Source organism: Poeciliopsis prolifica, unplaced genomic scaffold (assembly GCF_027474105.1).
Source record: "Poeciliopsis prolifica strain line A6 unplaced genomic scaffold, Auburn_PproV2 SCAFFOLD062, whole genome shotgun sequence".
Lineage (NCBI taxonomy): Eukaryota > Metazoa > Chordata > Actinopteri > Cyprinodontiformes > Poeciliidae > Poeciliopsis > Poeciliopsis prolifica.
Window position 1 is genome coordinate 201,466 of NW_026562437.1, and position 10,966 is coordinate 212,431.

The window sequence follows — 10,966 nt, forward strand, 5'->3', positions numbered from 1 at the left end:
GAGGATAAAGTCATACGTGAATTAATTTATGAAAATAAAGTTGCAACAATGCAAGAAAAAATTGTAACGTGAGAAAACGTACCAGAATTACATCATATTACGACTGTGAAATATTGCAATATTTTATGTATTTTAAGTCATAAAAATACAAGAATATAGTCATATGACAGTCATATTTTGAAAATGGAGTTATGAGAACAAAAGTTCACGTCGTAATTTGAGAATAAACTCATAATATTACAAGAATAGTAGTAGTAATAAAAACAAGTTATATAAGGAGAATAAAATTGTTTGACAAAAAGTCATGTGACAATAAGGTCAAAATAATCCCAGAATAAACTCATATTACCAGAATAGAGTCATAATATTTGGAGAACGAGGCGGTAATTTTAGAATCACTCCTTCACTAAAAATAATGAAAATAAATGAGTCATGTTGAGCATCTTGTGAAGTTATAGTTTGGTGTTCGTTTCATAAATAAGGACTCATCTGTCAGCTTCACATTATCATCAGTTTCATGACTTTGAAACGATTGTTTAAACAACAAAGAAACACAAACTTGATGAGACACTTTGTGATCTTAAAGCTCTGCTCAATAAAATAACTTTTTTCTGGTAGTTTTACAGCTTTCTTCTGGTAACACTATGTCTTTATGACTTTATTCCCGTAATTTAAAAAAATAACCTCTCACTCTGGCTGTCATAATTTCCTTTCGCCGTTTTTCGAGGAGTTTTATGGCTGAAGAGAGCCGTCGGACTTGATGGATGATTGATGGAGGACAGCTGCAGTCTGGAGCCAGACGGCTGAGATGGACGGCTGCCAAAATGGCTGCTGCGTTTGATAAAAGTCCCATCCACTTTCACTGCTTTTAGTGACCTCTGACCTCTCTGCATGTCAAACGTTCAGGGAGACTGACAGCTTGGAGACAGAGGCGGAGGGGGAAAGTGGAGAAGTTTCTACCATTTATAGAGTTTTCATAGAGGCGGAAGAGTTTGGATTTGCAGAGTGTAAACAAGGGAAATAAACAGCCGGAGTTAGCATCAACATCCCTGAAAAGTGAAATGAGAGGAAGGAAAAAGCTGAAGGAGAGAGAGGGGAAGGTAAATAAAGGTAGGAGGAGGACGATGGATGAGGCTGAGGAGGAGAATATGGTGATGGAGAGTAATAATAGGAGTGAAACAAGAGAGATGGAGGGGGAGAAACAAGAAAAGTGAGGGTAACACATCACTTTGTTTTTGTGCTCGTCCCTCCTGGAAGAATAAGAGGAAGCAATAATCTGTGTTGTTGTGTGTGTGTGTGTGTGTGTGGAGCGATAGTGCAGGGGGGGTCACGGCGAGGTGAGAGAGGGGGAGCGAGACGGAGAGAAAAGTTCAGCTAGAGGTGAAGAAAGGGACCTGCCGGTTTCTCCGAGTGTGTGTGCTGCGGGTGAATTCAGGGTCAGGTGTGTGTGTGTGTGTGAGCGAGTTTGCCAGCAGGACCTGCTGGATCGCGTGCGCCTCTTTTTTTTAAATATATTTTCGGAAAAGCCCACGCAGTTTTTTTTTTTTTTTTTCTTTGTTTTTCATTTTCAGGAGTCGTGTCTGTGTTGTCTCGTCTCCATTTTTTATCCCCAAAAATGACTTAAAAATAACTTTTCAACAAGTTATAGGAGCTTGCTTCAAGTCAGTACTTCTTTAATATCGATTACAAAAACTTGTTTCCACTAGCCAATTATTTCACGTTTAACAATATTTTTTTTCTATAAGTGAAATAATCTGCCAGTGGAACAATAGATCTTTTTTGTCAATATTAAGGATTTGCTGACCTAAAACAAGCTGCTATTTCTCACTGAAAAGTTACTTGTAAGTTAGTTTTGTCTTATTTCAAGTGTAGTAGACATTTGTACCAGTTTTATACATAAAACTAACTTTTGACAAGAGATAGGAATTTGTTTTAAGTCAATAATTCCTCAATATTGACTTTAAAGAAAGTATGAGTATGACCAGTACTTTTTTAATCAATGTTATTAACTGGAAACAAGTTCCTATTTCTCACTGATAATTTACTTGTAAACTAGTTTTCTTATTTCACGTGCAATAAGATAATTGTACTTTGATTAAAATAAAAATATTGCTTCTCGTTCCATTGGCAGAATATTTTATTTACTAGACAATTTTTCCTATGGTTTATATGAAATAATCCTACAGTGGTACTTTACATTAAGGATATTTTGCTGAAAAGCTACTTCTAAGTTAGTTTTAGTTTTATTTCACGTCTACCGAGATATTTAGACTACAAACTAGACCAAATGCTGAGCTTGTGTTTTTCTGCTGTCTGAATTTAGAAATTGTAAACACATTTTGTTGTTTCCACAACTTTAAGTTTGTAGAATCTGGTAAATATCTCGGGGTGAAATTGTTTCTGTTGAAATCAGGGCTGGAACTATTGATTATTTTAGTTATCGATTATCCTACCAGTCATTTTTATGATCAGTTTGGACCTGCTGGATTGCTTTGGAGCAGAGTCTATTCGGAACACATCATTTTGTTACATTTTAATCGACCTTTTTCCTGGTGTAGAATCTGAAAACCTGAAACTGCTGCCGTGCCAGTCACTCAGCAGGCCGTTGCTAGGTAACCGCAGAACGAGCGAGTTGCTAGGTAACCAGAGAGAGAGTTAGTAATTTCTCCAACTTTCCATGACAGTTTGAGCGGCTAAAGTCTTCCCTTTGGATCGGGGGCAGTGAATATTGTCTGTTAAATATTGAATATTCTACTGATATTGATCATGTGTTGAAATATGTGTTATTGATTTATTTTCCAGCTCTGCACTTAATTGTAACTGTAATTGTACTAATTTGTGTTTCTATCTCCAAAGTATGGTGCTGCAAAAGTTGGATAACTTTCCTTGAAAATGGTTGCAAAGTGCTAGCATTTTACTGTGAACTAGTGCAGTTTAATTGTGACGAATGCAACACCATGTTACGCTCTTGACTGCCTGTAAATTATTAATTTTCTCTCTCTTTGCTGTGTGTTTTATTTCTCCTGAAGACATATTAAGTTGCCTGTTTCTCATGTGTGCTTTATGGGGCATTTGTAACCTGTTAGCTTGAGCTCAGCACGCTAACAGCTCCAACACGCCACATGTTTTCAAAAGGAGATGAACTGATTTGGTGTCCCAGAGTTAAGGCAGCAGTACATTTTAAGATAAAAATGTAAATATTATAACTGTGCTGCCAGCTTATCAGTCTGCGGTTTGGTGTTGGTCTTCTTTCCTGGTGAGTGTTAACACGACATTTCAGGGTTGCTTCCTGTAAAGCAACTGCAGGATGCCTTTTATCTGTCTTCCCTTCAGCTTGTGTAAATCCCAAAAACCATCTGTAATTGTCAGGATAACTTATTCAGTTTGCTACATAGTAAATTACACCGTTAGTTTAAAATAAAATGAATCTGAAGAGAGTTGATTTACCAAACTATGAAGTGCAACAAAGATTTATTACTAAATTAAATCATCAGTAGTGTCACACCGACTGGTAGAAAAAAAGAAGCTTCAAATGGTTACTAGTAGTTTTAGAGACAAACTGGGAATCACTGGATGACCTCTGGATGACCTCTGGATGACCTCACACTGGCAAAATCTCAAACTGTTTATCTCAATGTTTAATGATTTGGTTTTCATCACAAAGAAAGTTTTGTATTAATATGGGAGTAAACTGGGCCAGTGGCAAAACTACTGAAATGTTGTGCATTCATTATACTTTATATAAAACTCCTAACCTGATATCAGGTGAGTTGTATTAGTACTTCAAGATTTTTATGGTTGTGAAGTACTTAAGTATTTGAAAGTTATTAATCAAATGTATGTGAGAACGGCAATCAGACCAGAGACCGCTCCAAAAGCAGGAAGTGGACTAAAGTGCAGGGGATTCTGGTGCAGCGCCACCACAGGCAAGGAGAGGAACAGGTTTTTAAAAGAGTTTGGTGTGAAAGAAATCCACAAAATGTAACAAATGTTGCAAATTTGGTCCCAAATCCACCAAACGATCCAGTTCATCCAGCAGAATAAATATTTATCTCTGTGTTAATTTAATGCCATAAACTTTGACTGGATTGCACAGATTAAAATCAGATGAACAGAATGGAAACATTTAAAAAGGTTTACAGTGACATTGGAAACAGTAAAAACCAAGCACTGGAGTTAAGAGAGAAAAGTTGGACTGTTGGGAACCAGCCAACGTCCTCCAAAATCTGGTTGGACAAACAACCTCGGCTGGGAAGGTTGCCAGTTGAGGAGACATTTCTCAGTAAAATACTCCTGAAACATAATTAAAATAAGATAAACTGACAGCTTGTTCTTTATATTCAGCAGCAGTTGGATGATTGATATGAATTAGGAATAAATAAACACAAATGTATCATTTTCTTTGTTGTGAAGCTGCATCCACACAGCCATAAAAGTCCTGCTCAGCTTCCTGTATCTGATTAACACCGATCTTTTTCCTTTTTGTCTTCTGCCATGTACCTGTTCCTGAGTGCAGACGCAGAACGCCTGTTTGTACTTGTTTATGCGAGAGGATTAGCGGGTCAAACCTCGGCCACAACGGGGTGAACTTGAGGACAAGGAGAGGGGAACAAGGCAGTGGGAGGACCGGGGAAGGAGAAGAAAACAGATAGCAGATAGTGGGAGTTGGATGAAGGTGGGAGGAAAACAAGGAGAGGGGAGGAAGTACAAAGAGGCATTCGTCTTCCCTGTGATGGCTGATTGAACCAAACAGAGCAAATATCCAGGAAACTTCCTGTTTTAGGGAATAACTCTGGTAGCAGCCTTGACCTCCTCACTTAGATTTACAGCGGCCATAAAAACGGAGGAAATGATTCAAGTTTACGTTTAAGAAAACTCTTAACTCGAGTGATACCAGACAATAACCTGAGTAAACAAATTGTGATGTACTTTATTAGCTAAGAAAAGCTAACAATGTGAAAAACTTATTGCACCCTGGAACATCAACAACTGCTAATAACTCTTACATCACTCATGAGATACTTCACCTACTTTTCTTTGCAACGTTGATTTATTTCAGCAATATGTTTAGTGTCTTAGTTTTGCTTTGTGCTTTCAGACTAATTTGCTAGCATGTTCTGAATCAACATTTTCTTTCAGAACGTTGTGTTAGGGAGCAGAATTCATGGTTCCATCATAATGTCAAGCCATTCTGATCCTGATCATCCCACCACCACCACCATGTTTGACTAGTAGCTGTTAGCTTCACTCTGTTAGCTTCAAAAGCCATTAGCTTGAACTACAGTGTTAGCTCAACTCTCAAAAGCAGTTGACACTTCTTTTAGAAGCTGCTAGCTCAATACCTGTTAGCTTGACCTTTGGAAGCCATTAACTTGAGTGTCTGTTAGCTCTGTTAGACTGCCAACAGCCTTTTTTTCTGAACTCTTAGAAGCCGCTAGCTTGGATTTGATTGCCTGTTAGCTCAACTATGTGATTTATAAAGCCCTTAGCTTGAATCCAAGAGGCTGTTATCTTGAGTTTGCGTGCCTGCTAGTTCCACTGTGAGAAGCCATTTTCTCAACACTGAGAAGCTGTTAGCCTGTGTTTGAGTGCCTGTTAGCTTGACTTTATAGCTCAACTCTGAGAAACTGTTAGCTTGAAGTTTTCTTGAAGTTGAGTGCCTGTTAGCAAATAAAAAGCTTTTAGCTCTTGTCGTAGAAGACATCAGCTCGAGTTTGAGTGCTTGTTAGCTTGACTTTATAGCGTAATTCTGAGAAGTCGTTAGCTGGACTCTGAAACTTTAGCTTGAGTTTGAGTTCCTGTTAGTTCAACTTTGAAAAGCTGTTATCTTAACTCTGAGAATCCGTTAATCCAAACATTTCTATGATTCCTCAAACTGAAATCACACAGAAATCTGTCTATTGCAGATAGGATACTGAATGCTTTTAATTTTTTCCACATGACCCCCTTCTAAAAATAGTTCAAAAGAAATTGGTGTCATTCAAAAAGGCTAAATGTGAGCACTTCCTTTCCACGGCAGCCTGTCATTCCACTCTTCTCTCCTCACCCTGCCTCTCCTCCCATTTGTCGCGTTCGCTGTTCGGTGTCTGTTTCCATCTCTGCTCTTTCATTTGTGCCCTCCATCTTCCCCACATGTGGTTTTGCTCTCCATCTCTCTGCTCCACCTCCTCCTCTCTCATCCTTCTCACATATGGTTTCTCTCTCTGGATCTGTGTGTGTTTGGTGTTACGTGGAGTTCACTGGGGCTCCCTGCTCACACACAGACGGAGGTGGCTTAGGGGTTAGCCTGCCTGTTTCTGCATGTGTGTTTTACGCAGGGTTCAGCAGGGCAGCAGCTGGTTATGCAACACTTTGAATAGTAGGTCAGTTACACGAAGATGACACCGCTCCTCATCGCCTCTTTATTTTCTCTTTGTTTTGTTTTTCTAAGTGACGTTTAGCTCTGAGATGTCATAAAAACAGAGCCTTTAATGGAGGTCAAGTATTTGTCATGTTGGAGAAAAAGAAACCATCCAGCTCCAGTGTTTGTAAATCCAATGCTAATTCAGTTTGTATAGTCCCCTCTAAGTTCTTAGGAAGATTATGACTGCTTTGTTTGCGCTTTGCTCATTTAGCACTGAGAAAACGCAGCACAGTTAACTCATAACAGGAAGGTCAGTCAGAGACCAAACCGTCTCTTCCTTATTCAGACGTTTTAAACAAGCAGTTGGATTAGGTTTGGATCCAAGCTTTTGTTTCTAAGTGATGCTGTAATATTCATGAAGTTTTCTGTCATTGCTTCGTGGAAAAGCTTCTCATAAAAACACTCTTAATTTCAATAATCTCCATAAATCTTTCCATATTTCTGGTTATATTTCTGGTTATGATAGCTCCCTGCTCCTGAAGCTGGTTAGCATGTCGCCCTTCGCATGCCGGCGTTGTTGACGTTGGTGTCAACGTTCTCAGGCTTCAGCTGATCTTTGAATCTGTGAGTCATTGTCTCTAAATCTCTCTTCCTCTTTCTCAATGTTTTGGCTCAGTTACTGGATCTTTTCACCCAGTGGGATTGGTCCACTTACCTGGCCGACTACGGGAAATCCACCTGCAAATACCTGCGAGTCAACCCACACACTGCGCTGGCCCTGCTGGAGAAGTGAGTAATGTTTCATGTCACTCTGGGTTTCACAGACTGTTTGTGTTTGCTGCAGAGGATTAGCATAGCTGTTGCTATATGCCGTGCTATCAAGTTTCCAAAACATTTTTACAGAAAAACTGCTAAAAAAAATTTTAATTTTCTGGATTTACTGGATGTACGATGGCTAAAAAGTTCAAAACTAGTTGCTGAGCACTGCTAGTCAGCTTGGAACAACCTAGCATTTTTTTTCTGTTTGCTAAAAAAATATAAAATCCATTTTGCCAAAAATGTGTGAACATTTGTTGGAACTAAATTAGCACTACTTTTCAATATTAGCATAGCAATGCTGTTTTAAAACGGCAATTAGCAAAGTTGGCAACTAGCCTGACATCTACAACCATGTTAATCCATAAAACCTTAAAAATAATTTAACTCCACACTCAACCCTGCTTTACAGCAGTTTGTCTTTCACACACAGTGTGACGTCTGATCCCAGTAATCAATAGGCTGAAAGGCCAAAGAAAACATGTATTAAATGTTGTTGATTCAGAAATCCGACCAGAACCAGAAAATGTGGTTTTAGAGTGGAATGTGAGTTCTGTCCCACATACATGTAAAAAAACAACACAATGTGAAAATGATTCCCAGCTTATCATCTTCATCTGAACTCCTGTTTCCTGTCGTTCCTTCTCCTCCTGTTCGGACAGGTTGTTTAAGCCGTGAGTATCGTCTGTGTGGTCGTGTGTGTCATGTTGAGTGTAGGCATGCGGCTTTGAACCCCTCCTAACCAGTTTTAATAGCGTGAGTGTGAAATCTCACCTGAGGGACTCTCTGTGTTAATGGAAAATCAGCCGATATGTTGATGATATTGAGGTTTATCTCTCCAAAAACGCCGCCCTTATCGCTCCGTATCTGAACCATCGCTGACGATGCAGAGATCTGAGCTTGTGTGGTAACACTGATCTGAATCACATCTTCTCTCACACTCAGCCTGCATGAAAACAGTTTTAATCAGAGTTTGTGAATTAATGGTTTGTGAAAGTTTTTACACCAAAAATGTGCTCAAGATCGCGAATATGTAATGAGCAAACCCCAAATAGAGATGAGGTATGACAAATCCTCCTGGAGATCCAGAATGCAATTGCATATCTGTGTGTTTTTTAAAGGGTTTACAGTACTGTCAAAAAGTATTTTCCCTTTGCCAGGGGCGTCAGAAGTTTTTGTATCAATTTAAAATTGACCTATTATGCTTTCTTGAACAGATTAGGACAGCTGTATAGGCAATCCAAAACATGTTCATTACATTCTTTTGCACAAAATCGCTATTGAATTTGAAATTATACAACCATACAGCATTGAAAAGCAAAAGTGGAGCCTCCTGCACGACATAATAAGAATGTAGCAAGTGGTTTCTGGATGGTAAGTCAAGTACAGCGCATGCAACGGACAAAACAGCTGACCAAACATGCTGGAACTCAGCTTGTGTTGGATTGGGTTAGAGTAAATCATTGAAGTTCCAAAATGCCTATATTGCTTCTTCATTTAATAACTTTACAAATTTAATTCAGGGTCGATTTAATCTATTCTCAGCAATAGAAACACAGTTTAAGTCAATCTTTTTTTGAAGGCTTGTATTTAGTCAATTTTATTAAATTACTCATAAGCAGATTTGGGTGCTTCTGCTTTTGAGGTAAATCACAGGACAGATGCAAACCTTGCAGGAGAAACCATAAAACCTGCTTCTATTGCGAGAAGATTTTAATTTGTCTGTGATAATTTTCCCATAATTTGAACAACAGAAAGTCTTTAGGAACCCAAATGGTAAATAGTTTTTCACAGGACTGTTGAACAGTTGTTACAGATGCATTTTCTGACACTCCTCTTACCCCATTTTGACCTTTCACCCCCCAACCATCTCCTGTCCTCGTTTTCTGCCTCCAGGATGAAGGAGACGAGCAGGAAGAATGTCGTTCTCGCCCAGTTCAAGAAGGCAGACAGAGACCGACAGAAGCTCATCGACACCGTCATCAAACAGCTACGCAACCTCATCGCGCAGCATCACGCCTAAACGGAGCCTCCTGATTGGTCAGGAGCGCCTTCCTTCGGCCAAAAATCAAAACTAGCATGACGTTTTGGCTTTCATTTCCATCCGATCTCCTGCTCCATAGTTGCTAACACAGCTGCCGTCTGCTAGCAAATCCTCGTAGAAAGCTGCTGAGCCTTTATTTTGGTCGAGAAGCAGCAGATTTATGAGCCAAATCTAAAGGTGCTGCTCCTGAACTTCGTCCATGCTGTCAGGTTTGACTTATTTCTCCATATGGTGCCAGATGTACGGAAGTCCTGAAAGGCCAAATGAGAAAATAAAACATTTTCAAAGTCTGTCCAAATTTTTGACTTCTCTCAACTTCAGAAGTCAAGAGAAAAGTAAAACAAAGATTTTTTTTCATCATGGATTGTTTTTGGTCAAATTGGAGAAAAAAAAATTTCAATTGACAATATTTCATTCTAGATTGTTTGTTGTACTTTTACAACTTTTAAGGTCAATAAAAAAACAAAAAATTTGGTCAGACGTTGTAAAAAAACAATTCTCATTTGGCCTTTCAGGACTTCCACATGAGCCCAGTGATCCATGAACGCCAAACTTAGCCTGAGACGCTTCCATGTTTCCGACCGAACAGCTCGGTCTAAGAAGCGACTTTTATCGTCTTCCACTTCGCTCGTCTTCGTTTCTTGTAGCACAACGATGAAGCAAGTTGAATGTACGTCTGAGAGATTATTCCGCCGTTTGTGATGTCATATTAGGTTGCTGAGAAGCACTGAGATAAAGTCTAAAAAAGACACAGTAAATACAGAATGTTACTGCAATATTTTCTTAAAGGGATACAGTCTTATTAAATAAAAAAAAAGACACCCACTGGTTGTTGGTTCAAAATGTACAAATGGTCTAACATTCAAATGCAGACATCACTTTAAAAAAAAAACACAAATGGAACCAAAATGGAAACGTTTTGTGAAACTAAGTGCACCTTTGGGTGTGTTTTCTTTTTAACACGACTGTAGTTTGGGTTCTGCGAAGTGGGGTTCAGTAAAAAGCCTAGAAACATTAGTTTAATGGGGGGGGAAATCTAAATTTAAGGAATATTTGGGTTCTGTGGCCTAAATATGAGCAGTCACTATCTTACCAGATTCAGTCTCAGTAATCCTTGTTTGGAAAACACTTCCTAGTTTATGGAATATTAGCAAATGTGTGGCGCAATTATCAGCACTCAACATCTCATCTTGACTGAACAACAACCTAATTTTGGAGATATTAGAGATTTATTCAAAAGCGGGGTTCTGTGGAGCAATCATGAGCTGTCAGTATCACACCCAAGTAGAATTCAACCATTTTAAAATTAAAATAAAAAATCTTGACACTGTTGTCATTTTAGCATTAACGGGTCATTGACATAGCAGCAAAAGGTACAAAAAAGCTAAAATTCAATATTAACTCATTACCTTGTTAGGTTTTCAGTATAAATACTGGAGTTGGTTTATGGATATGGGAAACCAGTTCTATGGAGATAAAAAATTTTAAAAAAAGTAGTTCTAAAAATATTTGTAACCAAAATGATATAAAAAAAAAGTTCAAAACTACTCTTCAGATTCAGTTTTAAGAAATGTAAATTACAAAAGTTGGGGGTTTTTTAGGACGACAACAGGAAGGAAGCTTAAATTTACACAAGTTGGGAAACCATGTGCAAAACTTTGGAACACAATTAGAGCCAAAAAAATTCTTCTGAAAAAAGTGATCTCATGCTGACAAAATGTTCAAAACTACCTTTTAGATAACTTACACTTTTTACAGAACAA

General features: G+C 38.5%; 1 protein-coding gene across 1 annotated transcript in view; it reads left to right on the forward strand.

Moving 5' to 3' along the window:
- Positions 1–10,581, forward strand: part of exoc6b (exocyst complex component 6B) — an 82,736-nt gene extending 72,155 nt beyond the window's left edge. The window contains 2 exon segments of the mRNA XM_055060804.1: positions 7,020–7,132; positions 9,056–10,581. Of these exon segments, the coding sequence (XP_054916779.1) occupies positions 7,020–7,132; positions 9,056–9,182 (240 nt within the window). The 3' untranslated portion in view covers positions 9,183–10,581.
- The last annotated feature ends 385 nt before the right edge of the window (positions 10,582–10,966 follow it).